Raw genomic sequence first — 19,950 nt, 5'->3', positions numbered from 1 at the left:
ACTGTATCGTATATAAAACTGGAGGCAGCCTTCTAGTTCCGTAGACCACCCAACTCTGTAACTGTACAGGCTAGAACTAGTTGTGTGATTTGCAGTCAGCCATGTTTGCTGTGAAGTGTAAAGTGATAAAGGTCTGTAAAGTGTAATTTGTATAGGCATTGGAAAGTATGTATTATTTTTTTATTTTTTTATTGCATTCAGTTGTAAATAAGTAAGGACAAACAGTTTGTCTTAAATGAAAAAAAAAAATATTTTGTGAGATTATAATATATACATTAAGAAAGTTTACCATTAAATTATTTTTATATTATTTTGTCTTCTTGAGTATGCTTGTATTCTACACAATTTTTAATTCAGAAATGGGAAGGGTAAACAAGTTCTTTACACATAACATTGCCTTATTTTCTTAGGTCATTGCCTAAAAATTCAAGTTTTGAATAATTTTTTTAAAAAATTATGTGTTCTGTTAGAAAATACTATTATTAATAAAATATAAATCAAACTAATTAAATCAAACCAAAAGGAAAGTTTGAAATTTTTGTCATAAAGTGTGATAATTTAATAAATAATAATTATAAAATATTAGAAGCATATTTATTGGTAAGAGGAACACAAGAAATAATTACTTTGTACAAAAGTAGCCATTGAGACAATTTCCACATATTTATTTAAACTAGTTAGAGGCTTTTCCCTGCAGCTGTTGTTAGAGAAACTGTGCTACTCCACCATTCCCACTTGGCCAGCTGCCTGTGTAATACAGCAGAGGTCTGTGACACAGGTTTCTAGGGCACGGCACATTCTGTAGCACGGTACAAACTGAGCCGCTATATTCAAATATTTTTAGGTTGATCCCAACTGTTGACGCTGGCAGCCATGTCACTTTACTGTGTTACCGGCAGTTTTGATTTACTGAGAGTTCTGGTTTCCATTTCGGTACTGGGTTTCCTGTTTTATATCAGGTTACATTCCACTTTTCATTTGTGTTCCTGTTAAAACTACATGGACTATCAGGAATCCGGCTTGGCCGAAGTCCTATTGGCCGGATTAAAGACCTATCACTGTACTTCACTTTGACTTTTGTTTCATGCACTGTACTATTGTAAATATATAAATTACTAGCTGACCCGGCGAACTTCGTACCGCCTTAGCGTAGCAATGATGCACTACTTTATTTTGTATAGCTGACCTATCTTAGGTATGAGTACCTATTCAATTTGAACTGGAATCTATAATATCCTCCATATAAAAATGAATCCATAATTCCCTGGTATCACTATAACTGAAAAGGACCTTACTAATTTAATTAAATAAAAAACAAAATACATATTGTCAAAATAGTGTTTATTCCATAGGATTCAATAATTCCACTAATGTTTTTACAAATTGATATTGAACAACTTGGCATTTTTAAGTAAACAATGAGCTCAATACCACGCGCGCTCTATAAATCAACTAATAGTCTCTGTACCCCTCACTGCTTCTCTCTACTCTAATGCTTTTTGATAAACTATATTTTTAGTTTTATGTTCTGGCGCGTAAATAAATAATTTTGATGGTTTTCCGACACGGGAACAGGTGACATATAATTGGCCATGTGAAAAACATGGATTTTGTAGGTTGATGCCACATACACTTAGCGACTGCCCTTGCGATTTATTTATTGACATTGCAAATGCAAGCCGCACTGGAAACTGTAAACGCTTAAAGCTGAATGTCGTAAGGTTACTTTAAAAATATTTATATTGTACAAAGTGTTGGGTTAGTTTGGAAATAATTTTATATATGGTGGTTCAGTATTCTTAAATTTTCTAATTTTCCGTTAAATTTTTTCTTTCATAAGAACCTTCTCGTGACAATAACAAACACAACAAAAAAAGAATTAGTGAAATCGGTTCAGTCATTTACGCGTGATGGCGTGACCAAGGGAAATAGGAATTCATTATTCTTAAATTTTCTAATTTTCCGCACAATTTTCTTAATTTTTTCTTTCATAAGAACCTTCTCGTGACAATAACAAACACAACAAAAAAAGAATTAGTGAAATCGGTTCAGTCATTTACGCGTGATGGCGTGACCAAGGGAAATAGGAATTCATTATTCTTAAATTTTCTAATTTTCCGCACAATTTTCTTAATTTTTTCTTTCATAAGAACCTTCTCCTGACCATAGCAAACACAACAAAAAAAAAAAATTAGTGAAATCGGTCCAGCCGTTCACGCGTGATGCCGTGACCAAGGAAAACGGGTTTCATTTTTATATATATAGATTGTGTTTGTATTAGGTTTGAAAGTTGTCTATTAAAATAAAAACTTTTTATGTTTAGAAATTGATTTTGATATTTTTATTAGTAAAATGCCCTTTTGTAGCATGCATGGTTGCAACAAACATTTCACATCCTAACTGCTGCAAGTCATAACATGTTTTTGTTGAAATAAGAAATAAACCAGATAAGCAATTTTTTTTTACTTTGATTTAATCATATTTTAAGCATAAACATATAGAATAATGTATCTGCAACAAGATTATTGAACACTTAATACGGTGTATAGCAAAACGGAATCACGAGAGTCTTAATATCTGTCACCAGAGTTTGCGTAATTGGTACGGATGGTCAGTGGTCAGTGTTCAAATTCAACATGTTTTTTTGTGCAGGCGATTCAAGGGTGCACACACTGAGACAAAAATCGGGATGAATCGTACATAAATACCCAATCATTCCCAGAAACTGCTGTACCATTTTTAATGTTTTGCCGGGAAAAATTAACATTAGGTCCAATCTTATCCGGAGCCATTACTAAGTTACCGTCCGAAATAATGAAACCTAAATACCGATGATATTTTTACCTAAAGTTATTTTGTCTGGATAAACTGTCAATTTAAACTCTCTCGGTCTTTGAAAAACTTTGTGCAAATGTTTCAGGTGCTCGTCAAAACTTTAGCTGTACACAATAATATCATCTAAGTAATCAAACACATAATCGAACTTCAAATCGCTGTGCACAAAGTCCAGGACCCTACTCAACGCCTCGCTGCCAAAGTTTACCACCACGGGTATCCTGTTGAGTTGATGTTGCCCCCAGGGAGTGGAGAAAGTGGTGTATTTGTGGCAGTCTGGGTGCAGTAAGCACTAAGGGAAGCTTGCGTTGAGATTGATCACGGAAAATATTTTGGCCTCACCCAGATGCTTCAAGGTGCTCTCTACGGTAGATAATGGAAATGGGTCCTCCCTAATCGGGTCATTCCATGGCTTAAAGTTGTGTACGATGTTAAACTCATTGCTCTCTCTTTTGGGACAAGAAGTGTAAGTGAACAAAAATTCGAAACAGAGGCTGAGATGACCCCTGTAAGTTAGAGGGAGAAACTTTTAATTATTATCTCTCACTGGGACTTCTTTTAAATAAAACCTATTAATGAAATATAAATTTAAATTTAAATTTAAATTAATTAAATATAAAAGCCACGCCATTGCTATGACATTTTTAATCATTACTGACTCACACATTATGACAATGGGTACTACAGAATCATGCATTAAATTAAAATTACTGAAAGAAGCAAACCTGAAACAATTTTGTGCTTACTCTTACCAAGAACACAACACATTCTCTTTAAGCAAACAATCCACCGCCGAGTGACCCAGGGCACAGTAGTTGGCACACCTGAGCCTACTCGCACCTGTGTTTGCACATGGCCTTGCTGCCTTTCCTACCAGGCGTGTTTACCCCAGTCGCATCACCCAAGGCAGGTTCACGTCGGGAATCTTAACAGGAGAGAAAACATGTGAGAGTTGCGAAGTGTAGGTTGTAGAGAACTAGGCCTGGAGCCTTGTGGAAGTAATTGTCTGGCTACTTTTTAGAGTGGATTCTACTGTGGCGTAGAGTGTTCATAAATTACGTTAACGTTCATGAACGCCGCTTGCAATAGTTTCGTGGCGGTCTTACCTATGGGCGCTAGCTGCGTGCTCATGGAAAGTAGTATGCTTCGTGTTGCTGCAGTAAATGTAGTCTAGTGTGCGAGATTGCTGTCGTAATGTTTATTTTCTCACCGATTTGGGAGGTGTTGGCAAGAGATGACGATTTACTTCAGGTGCCTTTCAGCAGTGGTGTTGCCGGGTCCCTGTGCTGTTGGAAATAGGCTGCAAGCTGCCTGTTTGGAAAAATGATACATTTTTTTCTTTGCGCTCGGTACGAGGCAAGAAAGCTGACACGATTTTTTTTGTCCTTCTGGTAAGACAATTTCAGTTGCTGTAAGTGTTGAATTTCAAGTTTGAATTGGTGGTGGGTTTTGCGACTGATTTTCTGCGGAGACATGACGTCAGCCATCTTATGTATGTTTTAGTAATGACATAAAGGTTATCGTTATGCACTGAGTATATGTGCAAAAGTTTGACAGTTAAGTTTTTGTTGATGAGATATACCTGTAACTTTTCTGTGAGTTTCGGGAATATTGCATGCTGGTGATATTAACTGGATATTGCACAGTTGCGATTACATTATTACTGTGCAGCAGCATAAAACCGAATAAGTCATTTGTATAAGATTGTAGTATACTCCAGTATCCTAATTTTGAGAAATGAGTATACTTAAATTTTACCTGTATTAAGAAGCTCATCGCATGATGTGATAGAGTTTAGTGATTTTTAAATTTTTGTTTTGGTGATCATTTTGATGAGGTGAAGAACTATTATAATCATATGAGTGAAAGCAGCAGCATCTGGCATGATTTAGCTGGCAAATATAAAGGAGCTTTTACATATTACCTAGCCACATTGTATTTTCACATGAAGTTGTCTGGTGTTGTAGTCTGAGATAGTGGCTGCAACATGTTGATGTGTTAAGATGTAGCAGTGAAGTTACCATTTATATGCAGTTGAATTTACAACAATATGTTTTTAAACTAATGATCCAAATTGAACTCAAAACAGATCTTGTGTAGGCAGTTATTGAAAAAAATATTGGTCTGGCCTTGGTCTAAAATTAAGCTGTTTAGTAATTGACTTTACAGTTTTGTTTTTCAAGCTTTGAGATTAGTAGATTACAAGGAGGCAGTTACTATAAATGTAGAATAATGTAAATATAATTATATGTATATTATCACATAGTTACAAATTCAATATTCGGTTATTATACTATTCATTTATTTAAAGCAAGGAATCTGGGAGTGTACTTATGGTTTTGGTAAATGTTTTAAATTTTTATGATATATGTTATAAAGGTAATTCCTACACTTTATAGAAATCGGTTTATTTATTTTATTCACGCTTAACATTTCCATCAGTTTAAATTATGGTTCGCTTATTCTATGCAATTGTGTGTGATTTGAAAAGTATTTTGCTTTGTCTATGATTATGATTTTATCTTTGGTCATAAACCTTAAATTTTATTTTAATTTATTTTTTTTTCCTCTGCATTTGTAAAGAATAGGAGTTTTCATTACTTAATTTCTGGACAAACAGTTCATGTTTTGTCAAAATTTAGAGAATCACGTTTTTATTAACAAGATAGAGAAAAAGATTCTTTTAGAATGTTCGTCAGTAAGCACGTTTTAAGTTAGATTCTCCAAATATCTACTACAAGAAATATGACTATATTAAATATTTCAAGCTGGATTGCTGATAATTAGAGAAGATTTATTGATATTTGCAAGAAATTAAGTGGATTTATATAAAATTATTTATGAAGAATTACCAGTTATTATTAATGAGTCCTGAACCATTAGCTGCTGATATCGACGTGTAGAAAAGAACTTACCAGGAATATATAATTTTGAGGATAATCTAAAATTGACCTGCGGAAGAATAATCGACAAATCCAATGAAGGTTTGATGTCCGAGTCTACTTCTGTCCTGTCCAACAACGACTGACTGAAGGAAGGTGTGGAAGAACGTTTCAACTCGACGATGGACTATCCAGAGAAGGACAGTCCGTGAGCCAGTCCGACGACCAGCCCCAGGAGACCGTTCGAGAGGAGTGCCCGATGGACTGGTTCTACCAGTAACGAGAGTGATGGAGGTCGCTGTCCGTTGATCGCGCCGTGCAGTGGTCACCGAGTATTGCCTATTTTCCCTGGTGTGGTTTGCTGAAACCGAGGTTGGTTGGTCCCAGTTCCGTACCGTCGCTGTATAAACTTTCGTCGTCACGTTCAAGATTTCTATCCACGTTAATAAACAATTATTCATTCAAAGAGACTTAAAGAATTGAAAGTTTAAATTAATATTGTAACTCATATTCGGCATACATACTAACTTGACTAATTTAATTTATCGTATATTATACAGGGGTCCCAGATTAGTTTTAGATGTAGTACATGATTGGAATTCATTTTGGACTAGTAACTATTGAGTAGGATGTTTATTCTGGTGTAGTATGTTTTCACTGAAATCCAGAGGTTTGCTCACCGTCTGATTACTAAACGGCCCACACTTATATATAATTGATTTTAGCTTACTGTAACTTTCAACATGCACTAAACTTAAAAGGAGAAATAATTTTTAGTTTTTTTGATCTGAAGTAACTGATTTACATATTTGCCTAAATATTAATTTTAGGAACTTGATTACTACTTTGCACTTGGATTGATGAGTAACTAAAAACCCTGAAAGAATTCCAATTATCTTAGATTAGCAAATAATTTTACTTATACTATAGTGTGACTTATTAATTCTGTGAATCGAATATGTTGTATGTTTACATTGAAACTGGTGTTAATAATAATAATATGAATAATAATAATAATAATAATAGAGATATGCCTAGTATTTATTTATTCATAAAGGGTTGATATTGTTACGATATGGGGTTTGTAAAGAATATCCCAATTATATATGTTATTACACTACACAGTTTTATTGATGGCCACTACTTATGTCACTTACAAATGATCTAAAAATGCCAAATAATTAATTACACTTAAAAATGTTGCTTCCCCAGTCACTCGTTTCTCAGAATCCACACACCTCGCTGGGCCGCACCTCTGGCACAACTCTCGCCGCAGCACCCCTCGTGGTCCTCCGCCGCCGCACTCCGCCGCCGCCGACACACTTGCCTTCGCCGAGGATCCGCTCGACGCCTTGCTCGGGACTTCGCTCGGGACTCCGCCGCGCCCGTGACACTATCACCCAGAACTGAACTCTCTGCCCTGGAACCTTCGTCAAGGGCATCGCCGCTCTATCGCCCAGAAACTCCGCCGCGGGAAAAATCCCACCTGAACTCTCTCTCTCTCTCTCTGAACTCCACTGACACTCAGGCCGGCATCCTAATCTTATATATCACAGACGCCATTTCTAGAACTCATGAGCGCGGCTGGGGCCAGTCGCGTCATTCCGCACCGACACGACGGCAGCAATCTCTCGAAACACGTGTCGGCGGCTCGCGTAACTCCGCAGCTGCCAGGTTTCGGATGTCAAACTAACGGCGCCGGGCGGGGCGCAGAGGGCTGCAGGGAGGGGAAGCGGCGACCCAGGTGCGCACGGAACATCTCATGTAGCACGGCCGCATGATGTCAGCCAGCTGTGCATCTGCACGTGTCACGGCCGTGCTCACGTTCGTAACAATATAATTAGAGTACTCTCAGAGTGTGACTGCCATTTTATAATTATTTATAATGTAATTTGAACTCATCAGCCAGGGCCTTGCGTACCCTCCGCGAAGGCAGGCCGATTGATCTGGGTACATACCAGCATCATGCGAAAGGGCGGTGGCCAACACCCTTCCCTCACACCATGCCGGGCCAGATGGTGACACTAATGCTTACAAGGGGCAGGGGTCGATAAGTAGTTCGCAGGCTAACGCCACATTCCACAGCCCTGACTAGAAAGGAAGGGGCTGTGGTTTTAAGACATTCCCAGGTTCTGCATCAAGTAAGCTGCCTCACTGCACCGTAACATTGTAAACTAAACCAAGCTAACTACTGAAATAGCAATAATGATAGTCAATTTAACAGTAACTCCTTTCACATTTAGTTTATTGTACTAAGGTAATCAACAACTCAAGATGATGCCAAAAATGAATATCAAGATTTTCAACTGATGAAGCCACACTTCGTAGGGCTACAAGACCTTTCAGGGTTGGTACTCGGCTGGTATTTAAGACGGACGACGACTTGCAGCGAGTAGTGTGAGAGTGACAGAGGCTTGTGGCGACACCAGCATATTCTCAGTGTCCTGTGAGATCAGTGAAGTGCAGAGGTTGAGTGACCCCTGTGGTGAGCTAAAGAGGACGCAAAGCGACAAGCTTCGTGTGCAAAGATTGGTGCATCCGGGTGTTGTTGTGTGCACGACGAATGAGTGAGTAGTTGCGAGGCAGTGTGTTAGGACAGAGGTGTGCAGTAAGAGACAAGTAGTGGAGTTAGCCTCTGTCGAGCCAAGCTCCAGTGTAGAGAGTAAATTTAGGATCCAATGTAGGTGTTATAAATTTGTGGACAGAAAGTTTAGTTGTTATAATTTAACTGATAATGTAAAAAATTGTTTTAAATAAAATTCTAGTTTCTTACTTGGTCTACCTTTCGACCTTCACAACAATATATCATCTAAAATGCTGATATTGCACATTAGCTTTGGCTACTCTCCATCAAAGGATGGTTTATTATGTGGACTGTGACTGCATTTTACTTACACATTGAATGCTTGTATACAATTAAAAATAAATTCATATAGTTTCCAGCATTCTTTGCTTTAATTACAAATGTACAACCTTCTAATATTTTTTTTATAATTTTTTTTTAGTATGCGTGAAAAGCAGTGACTTGCCGTACGTAATGGAAGAAAGAACTAAGAATGAAAAGGACTCGGAACCTGTTCAGTCGGGGGAAAAAACTGAAAAACTGAAGAAATTATTGAATCAAAATATGTGCTCCAGTGAGTTAGATAGTTATACCAATGAAACACAACCTTGTAGGAAATCATTCTCATGTTCACAGTGTTCTGCTCAGTTTAATGTAGAGTATCATTTGATTGTACACCTCAGAACACACACTGGTGAAAAGCCATTCTCATGTCAATTTTGTTCAGCTAAGCTTAGTAGTAATAGTTATCTTAAGGTACATATGAGATCACATACTGGTGAGAAGCCGTTCTCATGTTCACAATGTTCTAAAGCATTCACTCAGAAGAATAGTTTGAATGCACACCTTATAACACACACAGGTGAGAAGCCATTCTCATGTTCATTTTGCTCAGCTAAGTTTAACAATAGTGCCAATCTTAAGGTACATATGAGATCACACACTGGTGAAAAACCATTTTCTTGTTCACAATGTTCTATTGCATACACTCAAAAGAATAATTTGAATGCACATCTCAGAACACACACAGGTGAGAAGCCATTCTCATGTATACAATGTTCTGCTGCGTTCACTAAAAAGAATAATTTGAATGCACACCTCAGAACACACACAGGTGAGAAGCCATTCTCATGTTCATTATGTTTTTCAAAATTTTCAAAAAAGGACCATTAGATTGGACACCTTAGAACACACTCTAGTGATATGCCTTTCTCATGTCCATTTTGTTCAGTAAAGTTTAGTAGTAATGGTTACCTGAAGATACATATGAAGTCACATACTGGTGAGAAGCCATTCTCATGTTCACAATGTTCTGCTGCATTCATTCAAAAGAGTCATTTGATTACACACCTCAGAAAACACACTGGTGAGAGGCCATTGTCATGTTTAATTTGTTTAGCCACGTTTAGTGTAAAGAATTCACTTAATAATCATATAAAAACACATTATGGTAGAAAACCATTTTCATGTTCCTTCTGTTCTGCTTATTTCAATACAAAGAATTCACTTAGTAGACACATGAGTTCACACACTGGTGTAAAGTCATTCTCATGTTCTCAATGTTCTGCTAAATTCACTCAAAAGAATAGTTTAATTTCACATCTCAGAACACACACAGGTTAATAGCCATCCTTAGTTCCTTATTTAGTGCTAATTTCTATACTGCACCTATCCCTCACTTAGCATGACTAATTCGTTCCTAAAAATGCTCTTGGTATTTGAAATCGCGTTTGCTGAAGCATTAGTTTCCTTAAATAGAAAGGCTAATTTATGTCGTGTGTTCCAAAGTTGTGTGGGCAAATATTCTTTACGTAATATAAATTGAAGAATAACACTCAACGATAAATATGTCAACCCATTAATCTTTATATGCCTCCCATCGAACTTTGTATGACAAATATGACACTGTGTAACGGGAGATACGTACCGTATATACTCGTGTATAGCGCGCCCTTTTTTCCCCTCAAGTAAGGGAAAAAAATAAGGATGCGCGCTATACACGGAAAAAAAAAAAGGGGGTGGGGAAGGGAGGAGTGGAAGTCGTTAACTGCCAGGTGATTGTTGACGTTTCTGGCCAGCCCCCCACACATACGCACAAGCAACAAGGCCTCTCTTTCACACACACACACGCACACACACGCAACCTGGTCTCTCTCGCGCGCGCACGCACACACACACACACACACACGCAAGCTCGCACGTCTCTTGTTTATTTTTAGACCTCCCCCTCTACACAAAGCCAACGCAGCTAGTAAAATAAAAGAGAGAGAAAGAATGTTGTCGCCATTCCCCCTCCCACTTCCTTCGCTTCCTCGTCCCAGCTGCTACCGGTGAGTCATCTAATCCTCCGCGCGTCTCTGTTACTGCCTGCCTCCCTCCCTCCCTCCCTCCGCCCAAGTACCAGTTGTGACGATACAGCGCTTCATTATCTTCCGTCTACACAGCAGAGTTTAAGTATTTTCCTGACGCATCACCACACATCAATTTAAATTATCATTTGTTTCACACGTACAGGTACCACAAAATGTTAGTAAAATTTATTTATGGGGAAAAAAAAATTTTTCTTTGGAATTTGTTGCAAAAATCGTGGTGCGCGCTATACACGAGGGCGCGCTATACACGAGTAAATACGGTAATTGTGTACTTTATCGTCAGTGGGCTGGCTGAATTGCCCGCCCGGGCATGACCGTCAACTCACGTCACGTACCTTTCCAAACCATCCTTTACTGACAATGAAACAGATATTACTGTCCGGATAATTACTTTTTGATTTCTCAAAAATTAAATGCCTACCGTGTTTTATTGCATTGTCGTCTCACATTTTATACTAAAATCAAGTTTGAAAAGTAGGGGTGCAATTTTTATTTATCAAAAAAAAAAATTGGTAGGTAAACAAAACTCATTCATGGAAAGTACGTTTATTTAAAAAGTAGAGTATAAAAAAGCAATCCTAACAACTTAAATTAGTAAGTCATGCAAAAAAAAACTTTCTTAACCTAAAATAGAAAAATAAAATATGTGAACCGATTGTGAGCCTGAACTGACGCATAACTACTGTCGTAGTACACACTCACCACGAAAGAGTGCGGGCCATCAGATGTAGTTAACTCGGCACTCGACAGAGAGCGCGTGTTGCATGCAATCTGCGAGATATCACTATCGGTATTCGGCTACATGTGCACGCTCTATACGGAAAGCAACATAACCAAACATGAATGATGCCAACTAGCGCTGGCTACATTTTTATAAGCGGTACACCGCGGCGCCTCAGACTAACAGATAAAGGTTATAACGTTTAAAAAGTCTTTAAAAAGAATTGTGCGCATAGTTTACTTGCATAAAACTAAAGTGCGACCAACACGACAATCTGCGCGCTGTAATACTTCCCTGTAATACTTCCAGTTTTGTCTCAAATACTTGAACACTATACACTATGAGTGATCAAGCATGTAGAGTTACCGACAGCTGAATGCTTTTGTTTGTGTGAATTCCCTGCCACTGGCTAGACTGAGTTCACGGCCCGGTGTGTGGCCAGGCGACAACGGTACGGCACGGCGGCATATGCGCAGACGTAAAAACATTTGGTCCTTTACACTCCATAGCCGCAATTTAACTTGCCATAGCTGATGTTTGTATAACAGCCGATAGCGTAGTCAGACCTGCGCGTGCATCTCTTCCCCCCTTGTTTGGCTAACTGTATCCCACGGCACATCTGTTGTTTACAGAAGTTGAAACAGACTTTGTGGCTTCGTGCCCAACTTTTTTTTATTTTGCCTGCGCAGATTTTGCGCTTACTGACATTTACAGACGTGCTATTTAAGACTGGGGCAGTAAAATTAACATCGCACTTAAGAAATTCGCACAATCTGAAAGCGTTTTAATTGAGGGATAGGTGTACAAAGAATTCACTTAGCAGTCACATAAGATCATACACCACAATCTGAAAGCGTTTTAATTGAGGGATAGGTGTACAAAGAATGCACTTAGCAGTCACATAAGATCATACACTGGTGTACACCTTAGGATACATACTGGTGATACACTATTCTCATTTCCATTATGTTTTGCTAAGTTCACTGACAAGAGTTCACTTAGGAGACATATAAGAACACACAACATTCACTAATAAACAAAAATTTATGATGGATAATAAATATGGCTTAGAACTGACACATTTGTTACAGAAAATAATAATAAAAATATCAGAGACATGGTGCTTTCATCGAAAGTACTTCACTTGTTATAGATGTACTTAACACAACTGAATGTTTGGTTAGCAAAACAAAATGTTTCTGTAATGATATTCAATACACAATTTTATTTGGCTCAGTTATACTAACAGAAGGTTTTTAATTTATTTTACATATGAAAAAAACAGGCGTGAAGCCATTGTGATGTTCACAATGTATTAAGAAGTTTCCTTTAAAGGGTAGTTTTTATGCAAACCTCAGAATATAACTGGTGAGAAGCCATTCACATGTTCTTTATGTTCTGATAATCATATTGGAAGATGTTCACTAGTTATCATTTAAAAAGATGATGCATGGTTTTAAAGTAATAGTCATGTTGGGTTCAGTGAAATGGCTCTCTTCATGTTCATATTGTTCTGTATTTTTTGCTGTAAAATTTATTTTGATGAGTTATTTAATAATACTCTGAATTTATCAGTGAGAAGCCATTTACACTTATTTTATTTTATGTTATGTTTATTTGAAAGATTTGATTTAAGATTTAATGACAATATATTATGATAATGCTATAAACGTGTTTTAATGTCATACTAGATCTATTGAAAGTTTTAACTTAAAATAAATAAAATATAAAATTTTGAGACTTCCAAAGTTTTGTAGCAGTATTGATGTCATTGGGGCATTGGAGAGAAGGCTTATAGAGTTAACATTTATCTGATACCCTTCACTTGTTTGCTAGTTATTTACTTGTATCTGTAGTAACCTTACTGACGATAACCCTTTGTTACGCAGGGTTCTCCCTAGACACATTTTGTTGAGCATGATGTCCAGTTTGTTTTTATTCTGCCTGACTGAATAATTTGGCTGCTAACATATAGCATTACTTTACAGGAAAAAATATTCTTTTATTTAAAAGAAAATACTTGTACAGTTTAAACTGTGTCCATAATTGTTGTGACCATTACAAAATTTAAGGTACTAAGTTCATCTTAAAAATACAAATTGTATCTTAGCAGACACTCCTCCCATAATTTTTTTTTAAATTTGTATTTTTAATTTTGTTTTCTAAATGTCATTGGTTTGTTACTGCGGCAAATTAAGAAATTAATTAATTGGTAGAAAAAAGTACTCGGAAGACTTTATCCAGTTCTTAATATGGGATTGACCAGGGTGTTAATTTTTATTTTATGGATAGGTTAGTTTCAAAATAATTGTCAAAATGTTTTAGGCTTGGTTTGGCCAGTTATATTAACGTGTGTGTTGATTACAGTTGGCCATTTTCTGATACTGGAAAATTCTATAATGTAATATTTCAAAATGAAATAAAAGACAGGGGTGCTAAGCCCTGGTGGCATAAGTTGTTTTTCATGTCTCAAAGAAATGTGTTGTTGGAAAAACCATTGTGTATGCACAAGACCGCAGCAATGTAGTAGAATTTCTGCTGGGCACAGCCAATCAGGATGATCTATGCTGTGAGGTGATCTGACATTACAGAATTTCATGGATAAACATTCATTATCAATTGTAGTCATGTGTATTGTGATTGGTCGGTTGGCCCACGGAGTTGCCTCCCTGTGTTTCCACCTTTGTAAAGCAAGGTAGCGGCATCGTCCAATCAGTTGTCGCTCAATCGTCGTACCAGCAGGTCGTGTCATCGGCAGCTCAAAACAAAACAAGAAGTGAATCACTTTTCTGTGTTCAGTGCATGCTGCATTTTTGACAAAAACAAATGACAAAAACACAAACTAAGCAAAAAACACACACATTCCTACACTTGACATAGTTTCATCAGTTGAGAGCGCAATATACAAACTTCCTGCCGCTAAAAAAGATAAATTTCGTTGGGATGTGTGAACAGCAATCACCTCAGCTGGTCCGCCTAAACCAAATCTGCCACCTGATGAACTCAAGGCCATCAGAACTCTGAAATCCGACCACACAATTGTAATCCTCCTAGCTGATAAGGGTTGTGCTACAGCCATACTTGACAAACCAGACTATGACCAAAAAATTACGGATTTGATCACCACTGATCAATATACAAAACGGGTAATAGACCCCACAGCCAGCATTGAAAGAAAAGTGTACCAAACTCTAAAAAAAACACCAGAATCACATCCCAGAAAAAGCTAGATCAGAACTGACGCCACACAGCAGTAAATCACCCCACATTTACGGTCTTCCAAAAATTCATAATCCCGACATGCCTCTGCGCCCGATCATCAGTTGTTGTAATTCCCCATGCCAGAAACTATCAAAATATCTCCTGAAAATTGTTGAGCCACTAGCAGGACTGACAGATACATTTGTCAAAGATTCTAATCATTTTATTTCTATAGTCAAAACACTGAAAATAGCAAACAATGATACCCTGATGAGTTTTGATGTCCAAAGCCTCTTCACCAATGTGCCAGTAGCCGAAACACTCAGCATTATCAAGGCCAAATTGGAGGCTGATCCAACTCTAAAGGACAGGACTATGATACCAATCCCATCCATCATGGAAATGATTACCCTCTGTGTCACCATGACATATTTCCAGTTCAAGGATATTTTCTACAAACAGACCGTTGGCATGGCAATGGGCTCTTCTCTTTCACCATTTATGGCCAATATATTTATGGAAAACTTTGAGCAAGAAGCACTTAGCAAAAGTAAAACCCCTCCTAAAATCTGGCTCCGTTATGTAGACGACACCTTCACTGTCTGGCAACATGGACCTGAAACTTTGGAGGAATTTGTGAACCACCTTAACTCTCTGAGGCCATCAATAAAGTTCACCTATGAAAAAGAAACCAAAGGTAGCATTCCTTTTCTGGATGTACTAGTCAGTAGAAAAAACAACAGCCTGGAAACTAAAGTATAAAGGAAACCTACGCACACAGGCCAATCAATACCTTAATTGTGCATCCAACCACCCCAAAACAACAAAAACTGACATAATTCACACACTAACCAACCGAGCTGAGATATATTGTTCTGATGAGAAATCTATTGCAGTTGAACACAATCTATAAAAAAGGAACTCATAGCCAATGGTTACGCTGTCAACACCATCAAACATCATATGAAATCCAACAAAACACTCAAATCCACAGAAACTGAGAAACCTACAGGAACCCTAGTCATTCCGTATGTTCAAGGGCTTTCAGAAAAAATAAGACGCCTGGGAAACAAATATGGACTTAAAACAGCATTCCTTTCTAAATCTACTATTCAAAGTATTGTTACCAAGGTGAAACCAGCCACAGAAAAATTACAAACCCACCACAACTGTGTGTATCAGATTCCCTGTGAATGTGGCCACGTGTACATAGGTGAAACTGGTAGAGCTATATCCACCCGAATCAAAGAACACAAAAACAACTGCAAGAAGGGTGAAACCCTAAAATCCAGACTTGCTGAACATACATGGGAAAATAGCCACAAAGTTATCTGGGAAGACTCCACACCACTCATACAGGGACCCGATAAAATAAAAAGGAAAATCAAAGAAACAGCCTTCATTATTAGCAATAAAAATATTTTCAGCCAGCAGAGCATTGAATTAAAAAATATGTGGATTCCTTTGATTAACCCTTTGACTACCATTTTTAATTTTTTGAAAAAAAAAAATAATGGTTTTTACATCACCTTGCCAAATAGGTTTAAAATAACCTGAATGAAGAAGGCAATGGCCCCATTGACAATGGGGAAGTGAGCCGAAAATCAGTAATTTCTTGGCTCAATTTTTCAACTTTTATTTATTAAAATATTTTTACTTTCCCATAAGCTAGAGTACCTCATCAAAATTTATTTTCTCATCTATACCACCCAGGGCTATACATATTACAACTTTACTAGTGGGTCTTAGAGTGTCTCAACGTCTCAGCAGAGACATGCAGACGCTTACACGCAGCGTAGGCTAGCCAAGTAAAATTTATCTCGCCGGCATGCAGGAACAGGCATGATAACTCTCCCTGCCTAACGTGCCTTCCGCCTTGTTTCTCACGCAGGGGTACCTGCCTCGTCAGGCGAGCCTAGCTCGCTTTCCCAGGCTCGAGGCCCGGGCGAGCAAAGCGGATGTGCTGGTCTCGGCATAAAACAAGCTCTTCCCCGCCACCTCTGGCCCTCTTAGGTTTTCTGCTATGCTTCCAGGAACCATGACTGAGGCAAGGACCATGCCCCTTCCTTCGTCAACCCCTCCTCTTCTTTAAAAACAAGCCACGCCTATGCTTGCGCTCCACGCACGAGACTTGTGCGCGATCTCTCGAGCACAACCGAAACTAAGCATGCTAATGTCAGTTTTTCCCGCCATGGAGCACCACCTTCCAATCCCCCTTTGCCTTAGACGGCATACCGTAACACCACTGCTCGGTGCGCTATCTCGTGGCGCCCGTCCCAACTAAAGATGGCGCTCATAGAGAGTTTTATATTTTTTTCTTGTGGCACAAGCCCTGACCAATCCCAAGGCACTTTTCCTCCCATGGCCCACTTAGCTCCGCCCACTCTGTTTCTCTCTCCCCCCTCACCCTTTTCGGTTTTGAGCCCATGCAGGAACTAAGGGACTCTCTCAAGTAAAAAAGGGTCGTCAATCAACTGTGGTACAGGGAGCATCCTACATCTGCCGCGCTACTTCTACCGCGACCGCGTCTCTCCTCCTGAGAAGTCGGACATCAAAAATTATAGGATGTAGTCGCGACGACCAGGGGAAAACCCCCTTACAATTTTAAAGTTTAGTTACTTTATATTAGTGTTAGTGTTTTTCTGGTGAATTAAGTGCGTGCAACCGCGCTAGTGGACGTCTACCATCACATGGATAGATAGTACCACCGACCTACCCCACAATTTGGTGAGTAGAGATTTTAGTGCTCTTTTGATTTCCTGTTTTCTTGAGCCCTTTTGTGGCCGAGAACTTTCCCGCTGGCCATAACCACTAAATAACACTGTGTGAACTTTTGTTTTCACAGTGGGGTTTTCCATCCCCAGTGATGGGTAGACAACCACATCTACCGCACTGAGTTCCTGATTTCGGCCATCTAAATTCCACGCATCGTGTTGTCAACTTTAGTCTGCTATCCGCCCCGTCACGCAGTTCGGATGTCAGCACTTCGCATGCAGCTAAGTTTATGTTTGGAAGACACAATGTAAGAAATCTTAAAGTTTTAAATTCTCTACAAACAATTTGCGAACTATTCAACTACCAATTAAAGAAAAAGGTATAAAATATAGTAATGAAAAGTACTGGTCAATCCAAAATAATGGAAAGTTGTTTATTTTTGATTTTATTACTATGAAACCTTGTTTGTGCAACTTGCTTTAAAATAAATGTAATCTGTAAAGTAAATATCAAAGTATCCGCGGCCGGCCGGCGTGTAGTAAAATAAAATTCTATTATAATTTAATGTACTAAATTTTGAGTTTACTGAACCTGTGAATTTTCATAAAAATATTTATTGTCATTAGTTTGTAAGTCATTAAAGTGGCGACCAAAAGTATTAACTTTCGCACTATGATAAATCTGGCTTGTCCAAAATGAAATAAGTTAACTATTAAAATAATCTAGAAGTAAACAGATTTCATTGTTTTATTTATATTTTTATATATTACGATCCACCTTAACACCCACCAATCTTTTGGGGGTGTTAATACCTAAATTCTTTGTATTTTACCTGTGTTCCGCCTCTGTTCACTGTTCATATGTCTTCTTGACGTATGCCATGGCCCGTACGTTTCTAGGCCTTTTTGTTTTTTTAAGTACCTACTAAGTCTACAGGGACACAGGTTTATTACAGAAGGGAGGATGGGGGTTTGGAGGCATGGGACATATGTGTCCCAGTGGGATGTTGCTTTGGGACGCATGTGTCCCAATGGTACCAAAAATCAATGTACATGCTAACAACATTTCAATCGCCAAATTGTTTACATCTGCACACAAAATTTACACTTGGAAATAAAAATCTAACCAACTGAAAAATTAGCACACTTACACAAAAAAGTCGCACATAAAAACTTGAATGACGTAAAGCAAAGAATTTTCAAATGAGAGACATTTTCCAGACTGTTTTCACATGTGTTTCAGTTTGTGCAAATTGAATAGAGATGTCTTCATATTGTAACCTTCAATGTGAGGTGGTTGACAATTATCTAACTTGCAATGATTGATGATCATATTGTCCACTCAATAATTACGTTATGAATGATGCGGAGCAGTGATTGATGATCACATTGTACACTCAATAATTACGTTATGAATGATGCTGAGCAAAGCATTTTTTGCAAAGTGGCACCTTGCACATGGTGCAAAAAGGTTTTTGTGTGTGTTTCAGTTTTTCCTTGTGCGCATTTGAAGCAACGCCTCCGTGTTGAACCCTCCACTGGCAGGTGATCTCCAACATTGAGCATCATTCTTGCTGCAGACGATGGTCTTCCTCTGGATCTCTTTTGTTTCAAGTGGCATTTAGATTTCCCAGTTCCAATGAGTTGTTCAGCCAGGGGAACAAGGTACTGCAGCAACTTCGATTTCCTCTTCATAACGTCTTGATGAAGGATCCAAGCATTTACAACAGAAACCATGAGAAGTTTGTAAAATACTTTTTTCCACCTTTTTTTTAGATTTTCGTCCAAAATCGTAGACAGCAACTTTTTGATCAGAGAGATCGACACCACCCATATGTTTATTGTAGAAATTTATCAAAGAAGGGCAGGAAACTGTCATCTTGGTCCCGTCTTTCTGCCATCTAGTTGTTTGATCTACAGTAGTGTCATGACAGTTGCTTAGGACAACAACTTCCTTGCTATCCTGCCATCTTGTTGCCAACATTTGTTGGTCATTGGCTATATACTTATGCTGTCCTTTTTCTAACTTTCGACTGCTGAATTAAGGCATATTTTTACGGGTTGAGATGCATGTACCTAAATCTGGATGCAAGATTGTGTTTACGAGGTGCACACTTGTGAAAAAAGATCAAATATTAGTGTTACATCAGGAGATTGAATTGAACTTGCCAACTTCATAACTACTCTTTCCCCAAGTGTTGAATCGCTTGGAAGCACATATGTGTCTTTTCCAGAGTAGATATCAAAATCATATGTGTAACCTGTTTGTGAATCACAGCGTTCCCATATTTTTATTCCACGTTTGATTGGCTTCATGGGGAGGTACTGCTTCAAAGAAGATCTCCTCTTGAACTTAGTCATAGATTCATCTATGCTTTGGTATGGGCTCTCTTCCCTCACTTTCAGGAAGGTAAACTTCAGGCATGAAACCAATTCATCTGCATAATATGTTTTAGAAGCACCGGTAGGTAGTTCAGGTTCATTGAAATATAGTTTGGAGATTAGAACTTGGAAACGATTTCGTGACATTGCAGTTTTGATTGTCTCGTTTCCCATTAATGTGTGATGAGACCAGTAGTCTGATAAGCTGGGAAGCTTATTGTAACACATAACCAGTACAATGCCCACAAGCATCATGATTTCATGTGGGTCTGTATCAACA

General features: G+C 38.2%; 1 protein-coding gene across 10 annotated transcripts in view; it reads left to right on the top strand.

Moving 5' to 3' along the window:
* LOC134538483 (gastrula zinc finger protein XlCGF8.2DB-like) overlaps nt 1-19,950 on the top strand; it is a 219,515-nt gene that overhangs the window by 115,381 nt on the left and 84,184 nt on the right. For 5 of the 10 annotated variants that reach the window (XM_063379832.1, XM_063379834.1, XM_063379829.1 and 2 more), the window contains one exon: nt 8,723-8,854. The exons of 2 other annotated variants lie outside the window; for them this stretch is intronic. In XM_063379832.1, the coding sequence (XP_063235902.1) occupies nt 8,723-8,854 (132 nt within the window). Of the gene's footprint in view, nt 1-8,722; nt 13,828-17,419 lie in introns of those variants that run through there. 3 more of the 10 variants (XM_063379839.1, XM_063379840.1, XM_063379837.1) reach the window with 3 other exon arrangements.

Source organism: Bacillus rossius, chromosome 13 (genome assembly GCF_032445375.1).
Source record: "Bacillus rossius redtenbacheri isolate Brsri chromosome 13, Brsri_v3, whole genome shotgun sequence".
Lineage (NCBI taxonomy): Eukaryota > Metazoa > Arthropoda > Insecta > Phasmatodea > Bacillidae > Bacillus > Bacillus rossius.
Note: the sequence above shows the minus strand (reverse complement) of the source record. Positions and strands in the feature narration are given on the sequence as shown.